General features: G+C 36.7%; 1 protein-coding gene across 4 annotated transcripts in view; it reads right to left on the bottom strand.

The window, feature by feature from the left end:
• Positions 1-16,641, bottom strand: part of BABAM2 (BRISC and BRCA1 A complex member 2) — a 176,344-nt gene that overhangs the window by 144,139 nt on the left and 15,564 nt on the right. For all 4 annotated transcript variants that reach the window (XM_064446039.1, XM_064446042.1, XM_064446041.1 and 1 more), the window contains exon 3: positions 9,677-9,753. In XM_064446039.1, coding sequence (XP_064302109.1) covers positions 9,677-9,753 — 77 coding nt within the window. The remainder of the gene's footprint in view (positions 1-9,676; positions 9,754-16,641) is intronic.

Genomic DNA, 16,641 nt, shown 5'->3' with positions numbered 1-16,641 from the left:
TCATGACCTACTGGTATCAAAGAACTATTACATACAAGGGACAGAATCCAGAGTCAAAATGAATATAGAGATATTTGATTTTCTGTTACTATTACTTACAATTGCTTTAATTGCTTCTGCTTGCCCAGGGTAAACATGCCTCAAGTCCATACTCCCAAGTCCCTTTAGTAAAAGTCATTCTGAGACCCAATATATCAGCATTAAAGCCAATGTGTATCACAAGATTATTTTTCTCTGTAATATCGTTATTTTCCAAAAGGCTATACCTGGCTGAAGGGTTCTCCAGGCTTAAAAAAAACACCACAACTATTATTTCAGTGCCTGTTATCCATACAATCACAAAGAACTAGTGCTGAGACTGTACTCAAAACATCTTAACACCCCATAGAACCTACAAAATCATCCTGCTGTCCTTATTTTCTAACTGAACCAAAACCATATCATTTAACGAATCAATAACACTCTCCCCTACAGTACCATAGTTTTTTTTAACCAAATGTAAACCCTAATTTATTCTACTACAAACGTTACACACACTGAGTGGCAATAAAGACAAGAAAGTTCAGAACAAAACAGTGTTTCCACTTCACTGTAAACAATTAGAAAAAAGCAGTGCTCCTCCGTCAGCAGTGGTTTTCAGCCCATCAGTTAAATTCAGCATCTTACTACTGAAGATAAGATCTGACCTTAGAACAATTTTTCATGTATTTTGAAAGGAAAAAAGCATCCCCTCAGTTAATCTTATTCTAGTAAGTCTCACTTCTGCCATGAATCCAAAGACATTCATCTAGTCGCTAAAAGGAAAGAAAAGAAGAACATTTTTTTTTAACCATAATAGAAATTCACTCATGTGACCCCTGCCCTCTGCAACTTTTCTGCTCCATCATCTCCCCTTCCATATAGTTTCTCTTATGCCTTGCTTAATTTACCATACTACCAGGACAGAAAAAGTAACACCTTTGACTCTAGAAAGCTTAGGTACCAAGGAATGAGTTTGCCCTATTCCCAACTATGAGCATGAGCTATTTTCGTAAATTATATATTCTCAACAAAAATATTCCATTACAAATCAGACTGAAGATTAAGGGAATCAATCCTAAATCTGAGTTTTGTTCTTGTTGAATACCAGAAACCAGAGAAATGAAAACTGCATTTAACAGTTTGCTCGGCAGGGCTATGATACATAAATAAAAAACACTTCTTTACACTCAAATAAAAGGTATTTCAATAATCACAATGGCGAACACAACAGCAAATCTGGTTTTATTTCACGTAAATATTAATACTAGTCTCTGCAGTGATCTTACAAAGCAAAAGCTGTTAAATATTTTGAATCACCAGCTACCAGTTTGTCCTGACGTAGCAGAAATACACATTTTTGTAACAGCTACTTTAATACTTACATGATATTACCTGTGACTTACCCTCTTCAAATATAATTGTGCTGGGGTAAAAACATACAATTTTCCAATAAGGCCATTTGCAAAATTATTGTGCTTAGAGTTTGAGAATGGTTACCATTTTAATTTTGAAAGCAAATCCACCACCACAAAAAAAAAAAAAATTAAAATCAATATAGCTCTGCATTCTCTCCCCTTGCCACCTAAATGAAACAAATACCGTTTTCCTTGCATCTCCAGCACTTGAGTATGTGGTTACTCATATGTTTCAACTCTGTTTGCCCTTATTCCCTTGACAGAAGGCAAACCATGTGGCATTCCAGAGAGCTATTGACCATGACCATTCCAGTGTAAGCACAATGCAAGCAAAACCTTCACTCTCAGACCTTATTTACCTCATTTCTGTAGACACACTAGCCAATAATTACTTCAGTGGAATTACATTTCCAATAAAATACTACTACAGAATTTAAAATTGCTTCAATAAAGTTAAAGCCACGGAGTCAGAGATAAATTTAGAAGAAAAAGGATGTATTATACATCTCTTGCTTTTCATTATCCAAAAATATTATTTTATCTTGCTTTTGCCTCCTCGGGCAAACAGCATTACATTTTGAAATATTTTACTTTACATGATTTGAAAGGAAAAGTTAATATGCTCCCAACAGGCAAAAAGATAGAAATATTAATACTTAAATCTAGAATTTCTTTTAACACAGACTGTTCTCATCTATTGAAATGCACAAGCAAGTCTAACAAAGCAAAAGCAGTAAGACTACAAGCAAGACAGGTGTAACTCAAACTGAGAAATTTCTTAAATTCTTACAGTTGATTTCCATTGGGCTATCCTACGTACAGTTTTTCCTCTCCTGATAACTTCATTTTTGGGGTATTTTTCTTTCTTTTTTTAACCATACTGTAAATTGGGCAGTACTGAAAGACAATATACTGAGAGCATTAACATCCCTGATTACTGAAAGGCGGCAAAATGAAGAAGCAACATACCAGTTAACTTCCTAAACTCTACTTTTGAAAGGATATCTACATTCTTCAGCTTTTTCTGACCCCAAGAATGCCTAAGTCAGCAATAAGTATGTAGAATATAAACGTTTGTCCATTGCAACCTGGAGTAAGACCAATCTGAATGGAATTCATCGTATGAAGGAGGTAACCCATTTGGCTTTTAAGAAACAAACAAAAAATCCAAATGCAACTTGATCATGTAATGCATTCACAGATAATAGGAGACGCTGCTGATGCAAGTGACCAATCCTATGTGCAGAATCAGTTTTGGAAAAATAAAGAAACTGCTCTTGTTGAATATTAAAAAGAAAAAGATAGTAAGTAGAATTATCTTATTAATGTGTTCAGAATGCTATCCTATCTCTTCTAGTAGCCACATAAATTGCAGACAAAAAACCACTGACCAGTCCACTCTATAAAAAAATTCTTATCTAAAACAGGCATCGTTAACTGTCTTTACAGGTACAAAAAGAATCAGTTATTCATTACGATCTGCAATGAAGATACTAAGTCAGCACAGTCAGCGGTACAAAAGGATTTAAATGAACTAAATGCAGACCTGTTGACTTGTCACTGGATTCCACCCTAAAGATTCTTGCTCTACAGGCTTTAAGTCAAATGTAGTAATACACTACCTATAGAGTCCCTTATTAATTGGTTGGCAAGAAAGATGCAGTTCCTGAAATGACAAAACAACTTTGGTAAATACAAAACTACTACTGGAAGAAGATACAGGAGTAATTATATTTTTGCTGTGGTGTTGCTGCTGCCAGACTATTCTTCTCTTAAGCAGGGAAGGATAATTAAATCTCAGAAGCTCCTCCTAAAACAATCTGTTGAAACAGAAATTCTGCCCACACAGGAGGACAACTACCCTCAGATGGTGTCTGGGAATACTGTGGGACCTTTGCTCACCTGACCATAAACAATAATCCCACTACAGTAAACCAAGTGTAGCTTCAAATTTTTACAGGTTGTTTAGTGGAAGTCAGAAATATTCCTGAAGGTTAGAGACAGTATCTGGTAGCAAGAGGCCAGGACGCTTTTGAGCTTCATTTCTGACTTCACATGTGATTCAAGGTATCAGAAGAGGCAAGGCAGAAAAGTCAGAATTAAAAACTCAAAGACACCTCTTCATAGAAAGAGAATTTGAAAAAAAGGTATTTGATTGCATTAAAAAAACCTCTTCTCTGTACTTCTGTGACACTCCAGAAGAAATCCTAGCTACTCTACTGCATGCAAAGCTGCAAAGGACCCAGTCTCAATGAGCTTGGTTCAGTTGTTTAACCAAGTGTTTAGTGTCATTTGAGAAGCCTTAGGGCACATTTATGGCAGCTATGACACAAGGTTTTTCAGAGAGATCAGTGCCCTTTGGGTCAGCAGCTGAAAAGGCCAAGCAAGATACCCTAGGGAACCTCAGAATTAGACAGCTATATTTAGGCAAGTGAATCAAGTCCCACTTTTCCAATAAAAGAAAAAAAGATACAGGAAGGATTTGCAGGATGGTTATTTGGTTCCTGAGCAAAGGGTTGCAGGTGTGGGGTTCTTTCTTAACTTCAACTGATAAATGCTGCTGGGGGGGGGGGGGAGGGAACAACGGTGTAAGACTCCGTACAAAAAGAGAAATTATGTTCTGTTCTAAAGTGGGCAGATCTGCAAAAACAGAGTAAAAGTAAATGAGCTGGATCCCAAGCTAAGCAAGAAGGCAACAGGACAATCCTAATTACTTCTGTAGTGGGCAAGTGCTTTCTCAGAAATCTTAGTAGTGGAGTTGAAGAGGACAAAGATGAGAACAACAGATAATACAAGAGAGGGTAAGATACTGGTAGAAACTTAAGACAGGCAACACTGGAGAAGTTAGAACAAAGAGACACTGGGTAGGTGAGAAAAGGGAAAGCAAAAGTAAAGGCCAAATACATGCAGACAAATGGACTGTAGACCATCACTAGAAACTGCAGCCCAAACAGGAGGAAAAAGGAGGAAGAGCAAAGTAGGAAGACACTATGGTAATACCAATGTGGAGGCCTAAGCTAAAATCTTTTAAATGTCTCTAAGTCCATACTTGTATGTAGATACCTGTAAGGTCACTTCTCTTGATGCAGAAATATACCATTTAGGACTTATACTTACAAAAACTTGTCATTTACTTGCTCAAGGGAAGATCAGAAGGTAAGGAAAAGTGTCAAAAAAAAACCCAAACAAAAAAAACCAAAACACAACCCACAACCCCAACAACAAAAGTGAGAGGAAAGTGATTATTTAAAAGGGGAAAATATTGTTGCAAACTTTGTATTCTAAGAAGAAATAACTAGTAAAAAGACAAGGCGCTCTCCTAATGTTTCCCATTAGGCACATTCATTAGCTAACGAAGAGGTTACCAAAGGAAGATGATTCATTACTCCTGTCACATGAAGCAAGATACAACAAAACTCCAGAAAACATATTACCCAGAAAAATCTTTGGTACTTTGCATGACCCAGCAAATAGACACTTACCATACAGGTAGTGTTATTATGAAGTATAATCTGAATTACATCAAACAAAAAGTCCTTCCTATAAGAGCCTCAACTAAACCACAACCTGTGCAAAATAACCTAATGGTGCACAGAAGACCGATACATGCATTGCAGCAACCTAGTTATGAGAACCTTGCATCTTACAATGACTTGTAAAATCATTTTTACAATTGTTTATTGACACAATAAACAAGTGTTTAGCAAACTAATTTCCAACGCAGCTTTTAAAAGGGCAACAAGGAAGTCAGGCTCTTCTCCATATTTATCATTTTGTTTGTTTCTAATTACTTCCTTAAAGTAGAAAGCCACAGGAAGACTAGATAAACTTACTGAAAGAGTTCCATCACAGGAATAAAAGCAGATGAAGTTCTGTACAGTATATTATGGACAATATTCTTAGACTTGTTAGGCAGCAAAACTGTGATTTCCTCCTCTAAGGCCCATAACTACAATGAGTAAGAAACTAAGAAACAGAAATTAGAAGCAAAAAAAGAAAAACTAAGCTTTAAACAAGACAAAAGAAACGTTCTTTGGGATCAAGGAAACCAAAGTGGCAGCAGTAGAACCCAGAGCTGTAATCCACTCACATAAAAATAGTGAAAATCAGACAGAAGATGAAAATACTAGAGTTCAAGAGGCCACAGAGAACAGTAGTATCGCAAGGGCAACACATTGTTTAATCACCGTGAAATTCCGGATGACAGCACTCAAGGACAGAGACGGAGGGAGCCATCAGTGCCTGAAAAAGAAAATGTGAAGAGCACAGGCAAAAAAAATAAGAGTCACACTCCCTTAGTAACAAGCAGCAGTGAAAGCTTGAGTGAAAATGGAAAACCAAAACCAAGAGATTCCAGGGTCTGCTCAAACAAAATTGCAATGATGAGGGAACTGATTCTTAACGTTGTATTTTAGTTATTAATATTATTCAGTTAAGACTATTACAGTCTATAACTCTGCTTATCCTGACAATTTCTACTACGGCATCTGCCTTGATGTTTTAGCAAGGAAGACCAATATGTCTGCAAGTGTTACAAAAAACTTCATCTCAAAATACACAAATACTTCTCCCAGAAAGGATAATGGACATTACTCAGCAGATATGGCTGTCCAGTTAGCAATAAAGGACAGCTCTGCATACCTCTTAGAATAAAGTTCTGTCCTTGGAACACACGTTCAACCTCTTACAGGATATTACAGGCAGTCTTCTTGGAGTTACAAATCTTATTAAGAGCTTTGAAAAATTCAAATATAAAGAAAAACACTGTGTTTAACATGGCAGCATTGAGTGCTGGATGAACTAATAAAAGAATACAGCTGTCTCAGATTTTAATTGACAGTCTAGCAAAAGTAAGCTCAAGTTTTCAAACCATTCTGGCCATGAAAACACAGAATTTATTATTTCCCTTACAGAAGAAAATAAAGTAAAAGTGTGATGGAAAAATTTAAAAATTTCTGAAGTGTGACGGAAGACAATTAGTATGACAAACTAATTTATCTCCAACACCAACATAATATTTTCTCCAGTATGAAATTGTGGATATCTCCAAGGTTCCTGGCTGCACCTGAGTAACAGTGTAACATTCCAGCAGCTCAGAATACATGCAAGATTAAAGTGAACATGACATCTGAAAAAAAATTATTAAATAGCTAACTGGATATCAAGAAAATGTATTAAAATTACTAAAGCTAACAACACAATCATTTTACACTGCAGGTAGTCAGCCACTGCCTTGCCTGCAAGCACACTTTCCCCTTTTTCAAAAAACAGTGAACTTCCTGGTCTTTTGGAAAACAGGACTGTGACTATGCAGTTATACTTCTCTAAAGTAGAATACCAACAGTTTTCAACACAGTAGGATTCAAACTAGGGTATTTGTACAGCGGCAGCGGTTATGATTGATGATACGCAAAGATCTGATCTGTTGCAAAGAGGATGTAACACAAACCACAAAGGAACTACACACTTCAGCCTGTATTGGGTACCACATAATGGAGACCATACACTGGTGATCCTGAACATTTTCAGCCAATCTTTTTATTCTGGCAGATTTCGCAACTTTCCTTTGCAGAAATATTCTGCCCTTGAAAGATAACATATCTAGCAACAACCTACAACAAAGTATCTACGAATCTCTGGTTGCACACCATGGCCGTCTTCCCCTGACATCATTATAGATCTAAACACAGAATTATTAGAGTTGTCTTGAATCTGCTCACATCGCTATTTATTCCACATGCCGTGAGACTGAATGATGCACAGCATTTTCAGACATGTAAAGCTGAAATGCGGAGGATTATTATTACTTCAATTCACTGCTATTATTAGGCACTTCTGGGAAACATACACTCATTTATACCACTTTCAGTTGGTCATGTTAAAATATATAGAATCTTTAAATTCTGTGGTTTGGGTTTTGTGAAGATGGAGATGCTATAACACTAAATTATAGTTGTTTTGTTTAATTGCTATTTCAGAAACTGGGAGGGAAAACAAAAAGAAAAAGCTGATTTCTCAATATCGAAGTTTAATGCATAGTCCATAACCGTATTTCTAGGTACTTTAACTAGACTATAGTCATTTAGTATATTAGTGTAGTCTGTATGCCTATGTCCTCACATATAGGCATTTTAATCTACTAATTTTCCTTTATGAATCGGGAAAAATTCTAGCCTCTATTTAAAAAAAACTAAAGACTGAAAGCTCTCCAAATGTCATGACAGAGTGCTGTATGGTGATGAGTTACTACAGTCCCGTAGAAAATACAAAACCATTCTCCAGAGCAATGTCATCCAATTAAGCTTCTTTTCACTGCATCTTGATCGTAGTCATCAGACACGTCTCAAGTAGAATCTATTATACATTGACGGACACATCAAGACTCAACAGGTTGAGTCTGGTACACAACATCGCATTTTAAAAAAAAAAGTTTAGATGAGGACAAAAAAATAAAAATCTACCTAGCAGGGTAGCTGGCTTCATATAATATGGCTATTACTTCCTGAAAATTCTGAATAAATGCATAGCCACATCTTTTTTTCTTAAAATAACTGTGAGCTAGGACTTAACATTCCATTTGCATCTTTTGGAAAAGAACAATTAGTAAGCCTTTTGAGACATGATTTCATACTTCTAGAACAGATAAAATAGTTGTAGTAGACTGATACGACTTCCTTAGAAGTGCCAAATGGAAGCTTTAAAGTACTTCTAATGACAAAAAGTTTAATTGTGTTGATTACTGTTCATAAACAAGAAGGGCTTCCAGTGCACTACATAATGACAAGAAAAACTACTACAGAAGGAATACAACAACATTCTTGATATTTAAAATGTCTTGGAGAACTATAGCATGTGTATGATGCAGCCTAAATGGATATTATCAAAGCAGTAAGTGTTTTGAACATTTAACATTTCTGTTCACACTAAGTACTTGCTCCACCAGACAGCATAATTTCACAGACTCACAGGATAGCTGAGGTTGGACAGCACCTCTGGACACTGCCTAGTCCAATCCCTCAGCTCAGAGCAGGGTCAACAACAGCAGATTGCTACGGGTCATGTCCAGCTGGGTTTTGAGTATCTCCAAAGATGGAGATATACAAGATACACAAGCTCTGAGAGCAACCTGTTCCACTGTTTGACCATCCTTGCAAAAAAAGTTTTTTAGTTACATTTAAATGAAATTTTCTGTATTTCAGTTTGTGACCATTTCCCTTCAGTGACCACCACTGAGAAGAGCTTGGCTCCCTCATCTTCGTTCCCCCCCCCATCATGTATTTATACACGTTGGTCTCACTTGCCCTGAGCCTTCTCTTCCCAAGAAGCCCCAGATCTCTTGGCCTCTCCTTGTACAGCAGATGCTCCTGTCCCTCAGTTGTCTTTGTGGTGTTCTGCTGGATTCGTTTCAATATGTCCATGCCTTATTGGTACTAGGGAGACCAGTACTGGACACAGTACTCCAGATGTGGTTTCACCAGTACTGCCTTGGTGAATCACCAAGCTTTAAACATTATTTTGTCTGAAATTCTTCATCCCCCTTATATTTTATTGTTAGAGATAAAAACCAACACTTTATACCATTTTTCATACACAGATTATCAGCAACTCAAGTGTTTAGAAAACTGCTTTTTACCTTCTAAAAACATACAACAGCAAATTTTATCCTAATCCTTTGAACAAAAAAAACAGACTCATTGAAGGGTGGGCAAATGAGCCACCTATCTACGGATCTTCCAAGAGTAAGGAGGATTTAACCACAAACTAAATCAGCAAAACCAAAGTCACGTTTCTCTAATCTGGTCAATTATCCTAGCTACTATTTAGAGATACCTAATAAAATAACAGACCGACTTCTTTTATTGGAGCTTTACAAAGAATTTTTCCTAAGAGATAAAGAAAGAAACAAGGTAAAGCATATACAAATCGTGATTCTAAAAATGGTCATGAGATTGTCTTAGTTGTAACATTTTATTAGAAATATTGGGAGGGGATTTGTGACTTTCAGCTTTTAGGACTAACGTTTTCAAATTCGTAATATCAATGAAGGCTGTAAACTTATCTTAAAAATTATATATTCTTACAATTGTGTGTTCTTAGGGCTAAAGCTTTAAGAAAAAATAATAAACACAGTACCTCAAAACTCATAAAATTGGTTAGACGCATTGCAAAAGTTAACACGATGTACACCACCATTACTGAAAGAGAGGGCAAGATGCAATAGCAGTAAGTTTTTAACTTACATTTGAGTGTTTCTCCAGCATAAGGGATATGTAGTTTAAATCGATCACAGCTAGGTCCAGGGGTCAAGGATGTACAGCTAAAAATGAAAATAAGAGAAGAAAATACTAAGCAGTTACAGATGGTAGCAGATGCTAATATTATTCTACAGGGTACAAATAACCGACATAGTAAAGATGATGTGAATATGAGAAATACTCATACTTCTGGGAAACGAGAAGATGTTAGAAAGATGCAGGAGACCCATTCTCTTTTGATCAGGAGTTCTCACAACAGCATGAGAAACTTTAGGATCTGTGCCAACAATCTTCTTCCCATTTTAACACAGAAAATATACATATAAAATGCCCTGGTTTGACAGTTACTAGAATAACACCAATTAGTCAAAGTCATCAAATTCTCTATTTTGTATACAATTTTGCACGTCACAACTCTCTACCTATGCTGCAGTAACATGGTTACATGCTCCCTACCCCTGCCATCCAGATACTTGGGATGAGTCTCAGTTTTAATACATCTACATTCAGTCATTTTTACCTATACTAAAATTTAATTTTTCCCTTGTGGAAAAGCCTCACACCAAGCCTCCAGGTGAGAAAGCTTCAGAATCAGGTATTTGATGCTATGACAACTGAGCATGTAATTTCATGACCTGTGACAATTTCATATCTCCTGTTTATCTGGAACACTGCAACAGCAGTTGGGTCTCACGGTGATGAGTGAGCATTTTACAAACACAAAAGTCACTGAAAAACTGTTTAGTGTCTAGGCCAGAGATGATCAACTTTTTCACACGTTTTCAGTCACATACCAAAACCTTTGCATAACAAAGAATCAAGTATCTCAGCTGCAAAAGGAGAAACAGTGACACACATTATTTCACTGGCAGGAATGGTCCCTGGAGGTCTGGCCACTGTGCGCTGGTGGGCATATGACTGGTGGGCAAAAATACTGGAAGTCCTCAGCAGGTTGTTGCTTTCCATATCTAGGGATCCTGATAATCCAGAAGTCTTTCTGCCAGCCTAGTATCACTGAGAATTGGTTTTTTCCCCACAGCATGAGCGCTACACTTGTTGCAAGCCACTTATAGCTCAAACCTAAAGACTGCCTAACTCTACACAAAACAGTGAAAGAAGGCAGACAGAGGTAAAACAACTTGCCCAAGCTCACGTATCAGATCACTGGTAGAGCTCTAAAACAAACCTCTGACAGTATAATGTTATGTTAAATATATTGTGTAATAATATTATGTATATAGTACACAGAGCCAAAAGCAAAAAGATGGGTAGGCCAGAAAGTAAAAAAATTCTGATCCTACCTTATCAGATACAACGCTAACTCCTGCAGCTCTGTCTTGCTGCAGAAGAGACATCAGGGCAAAAAGGCCAATGTTAATTCTCACTAACATACTCAAAATGCTTCAGAGAGCCATTTCTCTCAGATGCTGGCTCTACAGTCTCTTTTCTCTTTACACCTGCAAGTTATGGAAACCATGTGCACTAGCTTCAGATTGCTTTTATTCAGTAAGCTACATTTACTATTTAATCAAATTTGTGCCCACACGTAGCTTCATCAAAAAGAAGCAGCCACAGAACTACAGGTCAATTAACTTAAATGAAGTTTCCACAAAAATACTAGAAAACATAAGCAAACCATTTGTGAGATCCTAGAATCTAACACAGATACAATTAACAGCCTACACTGATTCAACAAGAACACACTACATTTTTTCCAGTTCTCATTACATAAATTAGATAACTGCCCTTGCAAATAAAAGGGAAGCGACACAAGTCCTATCTTCACTTTAGAAAGGTTGTTGCAATGTCTTGTGAGAGCACCACACAGAACAATCTATAGAAACATAATTTAGATACAACTACTATCAGATGTGTGCAGAACTGACTGGAAAGCAAGTTTCAGAAAAGATTACTTCTCATCTTGCTTCATCCAGGAAGAACACGCTGACTGGGTTTTCTTCTGGTAGAATAGTACTTTGCATTTCATTGAAAGACTGATGATGGAAAAGAGATGATGTTTATTAAACCTGCCAATGATGGCAACATGAAAGTGAACACAGCATGCTGAACACCAAGACCAGAGCTGAAAAAATGGTTTGATTTAATGGTCTGGACTACTACTTTTTGAATTACATCTAGGCAGGGCTTAGCAAGAAGAGTAAGCATCACCACCCTCGCTGGAGTAAAATCAGGTTGAGAATATGAAAGATTGGAGCTCCAGTGCAACAGAAACAAGGGAATATAATTTGTCCAAAGATGTGGGTTTTCTAGTAGGTGAGAAAAGCAAAACAGGAGTGCCCGTTGTTAGGGTATGGATGAATTTAGCAGCTATAGGTATCACAGTATTATTTTCTACTTTCAAGCCATTTCCAAAGCTTACATCACATAAGGCAAATTCTAAGAAGCATTAAAATAAAGCAATACAAAAAAGAAGTCCTTTGCAACTTTCAAAATATCTCTGCAATAGCGGTTAATATTTAATGGAAGTTTCTTTCAAAGTATCACAGGTCACAGTCTGAGGCACATTTTTCAAATACCATCAAAATAACATTGTTGTTAGCTTTTCAATAGACACAAAAATTTCTGATCCTGCAAATACCCTACAATCTTTTCTTTTAGCACAATAGGCTACTTGGAAATACTTAGGGAAAGTACGAAATTCTTTACTATTAAAATAAATGCTCAATTTAATGGTAAATATCCCTAAAAGCAATAGTAAGTATTTTTTCTAGATTATTATACTCCACTAGAGATATTTTTAATTTTATTGGTCTAGAAGTGATGGAAAGTGACAATATTTACTTTTTTTTTCCCCCAGATTACTCTGGCTAGGCTGTGCAAAAAACTTCAATAACCACAACAGGCTGAGCAACCAAGCAAAAATCTTAAATACGTACATTTGAAAGGAGGCAGTTACTTTTTAGTATAAACAGTAAAAGAACAAAACTTTGGAAAAACTAGCAGTCTATGTGTGACGTTATTTCAACAGAAAGCCACAGATAATGGCCTGGCTATGGACATCTTCTCTTGCTTGAACTTCCTTAACACATAGAAGCACTCATAATTACAAATGTGCCACACCTAAAAGCTTGGCCTCTATCCTCTCCAAAATGGAAGATTTTACATTTGCTGATCCTTTTACTTAACGTGGTCCACACAAAAGTCATGCTGAAAAGGAATGACTTGTAACAACGTCTTTTAAAGATTATTTGTTGTCCTATCTTCACAGGGAATTGACAGATAGAACAGTAATATCTGGTGTTTAAAACTAATTTCAGAAGCTGACTCCATGTCATGATGAATAGATGTGTTTTCTCCCTTTTTATTGATGGAAAAATATTACACTGGTTTGCATATCTTCCCCTAAATAGTTAATATTTTTCATAGGAAAGCCATGGAAGCAATAATTAATACTCTGATGCTCAGAGCAGTGATATGAATTAGTCTTTGTAAGATGATTAATGCTATACCACAAGATCTTCTACAATGGTTTCCCCACTGAAATATCAAAGAACTTGATAAGTTTCAGTGACAAAGGAATATGCTTGAATGTATCGCTTAAAAACCATGCTGCCCTATTCAAAGGAGCCCTATAGGTGGAATCTGGTAGATGGGATCAAATATACAAGAAACCATATCTGCTGAGAAAGAGAAGAGTTTGTATTCAGCTATTAGCTCACTTGAGTTGAGATACATTACATCATTATAAAATATGTGTTCCAAGGAGGAGAAAAGTAGATCATTCCTTTGTTGAGTGTTTAATGGATCTTGCAGTTGGGATTGTCTGTGACCTGTTGAGAAAAGGTTTCTTTCACAGTAAATAAAACATGCATGAAATAAACCAGTTCTTATTCAAAGAAAAAGTTACTGTCAGCACCAGATGCTTAGTTAGAGGTGCTCAGAATTCTTTACCAGCCGCAAAAAGGAAACAAGAAAGATTACCGAAGACAAAAAAGAAGGTGGGGGAATATAAAAATAAATAAATAAATCGGAAAAGTCACTCAGTTCTGCTGCTTGGATCAAGGCATCAGCCTATAATGATAGGTATAGTAGAAGGTATTTTTCTGCAAAATTAATACCTCCCAGAACATTCTAAAAGCATCTAGAAAGGCAGTTCTAGTTGAGCTGAACATTCAGGTTTTCTCTTACACCAAAGTATTTCTAATTGACTCTATTTATAACTTCTTCTGTTTTGTTTAAGTTAAAAAAAATTATTCCCCTTCCTTCTGAGACACTGTTATATTTTACAGGATTGAAGCCATGATGATAAGGAGGACTGTGATAGTCCTAGGTTTCAACATGGTCTTCCTATCAACTAGTCTTCTACAACCAGCACTTCACAGTATTCCCAAGACAAAAAGTTTTAAAGTATTTGGGCTCCGGTAAAAACTTATCCAAAACCAAGTTCTATGCCAGCTGAAGGGGTCATGATGAAAAAGGAGCTCAACTCTTTACCACCTTAATCCTTAAAGTCTGGAGATAAGTGGTTATTCTATCCAAAGAATTTAAATAAACCCAAACGACGGAAAAAACCACACCACCACTAGCACCGCCCCCCAAAACCACCTCTTTATACCCCAAAATTCCAGTTTGAGGCTCATTTTTTTCATACTGCTCCTAAAAATCTGCTGCTTAGAACCATATGAGTCCATATCAAACATCCAGAAATGCCAACAGAAGTACAATAGCTCTACTGAAAATATACAATCTCCTTTTTATTTCTTCTTCTTCAGTTGGTGGTAAGGGTGTATGCCCCAATATTCATGTCAGGTTAATTTAATTGCTATCAAATTTCTTTATTAAAAAAGGTATGCAATGTGTTTAGTCATTCAAGTCTTTCTTAGATCATACAGAAACTTTACCACCTCCTCTGTCTGAAGACAAATCCTCAGTGAATTTTACTGTACAATAACAAAGAAATATTAGACTAAGAATTTTAGTCACTATCATTTCAGGAATTTAATATTGAGACTGCCTAACCTAAACAGCCAGAGATGTAAAAGCGTCTTTAATCTCATGATGCTTAGGCTGCTACACTTGCTCTTCTTGAGGATCCCTACTTTTTGGGTAACAGACACTTTTTTCATTCACCAGGCTGTTGATGTAAAAGGCAAGAAAAAGCTTCACACAGAACTAGAGATACCCTGATGGAGAACACTGCTAAAAACAACACACACATAAATAAAAAGAGCAACACCACAAAGGAACTTCTGATACTGGCTGTATTCCCAACTCATCCCAGCTCTAATATACCTAGTATATGTTCCTAATTGCTCCTGTATGTGTCATATAAAGACACTGTTAGGGAAAAAGGAGGTCAAGTTCCTTTCATAATACAAGAGGCTAAAGAAGAAAATTAGTATTATTTTAGTGATGACAAGACACAATTCAATCAGGGGTTTAGGGGCTGGGGGTTTTGTCAGCAAGAGTCAAATATATTTCAGAGACAAAGCCCGGTAAATCCCTTGTTACTAAAAAGAGGCAGCAAACTCAAAACTCCACCTAAAACTCTTTGGCATTTGCTAAGAAAAACACCTTAAATGTTTAACTCAAATAGAACAGCCTTTGTCGATACCTTTAGATTCTCCTTTCCTCCCATTTTTTGTAGATGGAAATCTGCTCCAGTGTTCCTTGAAGACACAGTATTCCTTCCCATTTAATTAAGAATTAATTGCAGAATTTAGAACAGATGGGTAAGTCATCTACAGAGGCATTAAGAATATTTAAAGTGGATGGAGGGGGAGGAGAGTGCAAGGAAGGCCAGCAGGTGACACGTTTTTGCAAACATCAGGGAAAAGAAAAATGGTGAAAATCACATTTTCAAGAGCTGACACTTATGATGAAAACCTGTATCATACTGCAGCTCCCTGCAGCGGCGCACAAAGCTTTACAGGCTCCCAGAGGCCTGCAAATACACAAGAGGAGTACCAAGCAGCTGCCACTGAAAACCAACAGATCCAACCAAAATTCTGTCAATCAGGCAAAAGTTGAAATGGGAAAGAGAGTCTAGCTGACCAATTTTCATTTTCAGTTCCCCTTCTTTATACAAATATATGTATTATACATATGCGAGAGATGGACTTGCACTTAAAAAAAATAAAGACGCACAGCACTGCTTTTGGGAAATAAAAATCCAGTTACATTTAGAGTGATTGCATCTTACATATATATTTTAATTAAAATATTAAAATCTGAAAACTGATTCATAATTATTCCTAAGAACTTTCCATTAGATAAAACCCACTGCTTTCATAAAACTCATTTGTATCCTAGCTGGTTTCTTCCAACTACTTTCAAAGTAGCCTTCCGACTACTTTTGGTATTGCAATACAGATGATGATGATGTTTTCGAATCCTGTTAGTATGAACGATATTCCATAATAGCAACAGCATTTCAATCCATAGTTATCAACTGGAAAATTCCAAGGTGTCTCCAGCTGTGTCAACTATATTCCCAACAAAACCTTCATTTAAGAGCTGATTTTCCTATACGTACACATCTACGTTTTCTTGTATGAATTTCATCGTACTAATTGGAACTTTTAGAAAGGAGTGGGATGCTAGGCAGAACACATACCCTATGAAAACAACCCCTCGCTTTCCGTCTGCACCCACCGGCAGATTTACATTTTTAAAAAGTGAAGTTCAAATAACTATTTAAAATTAAATCAGCTGCCAGCAACCTGCTTTCACTAGGAACACTACACAAAAGCATCTACTTACTACAGTTATTAGTAAAACAAACATAGCAGCTGTATCTTAACAGAAAATGTAGCTTTACTTAATGTGAGGTGGGGAGTGCTCTGGGCCTACTTCCAGAACTGCAAATCTCTTGCACATCTCCCCTGATCTTGCGGCAGGTCTCCTCTAATCTCCTAAAGTACAGTGACTCTGCTGGAGGCAGACATTCAGCCCAGCCTCTATGGGGGAAACAGAGGAAGCACACTTAT

This window comes from Phalacrocorax carbo, chromosome 3, assembly GCF_963921805.1.
Source record: "Phalacrocorax carbo chromosome 3, bPhaCar2.1, whole genome shotgun sequence".
NCBI lineage: Eukaryota > Metazoa > Chordata > Aves > Suliformes > Phalacrocoracidae > Phalacrocorax > Phalacrocorax carbo.
Note: the sequence above shows the minus strand (reverse complement) of the source record. Positions and strands in the feature narration are given on the sequence as shown.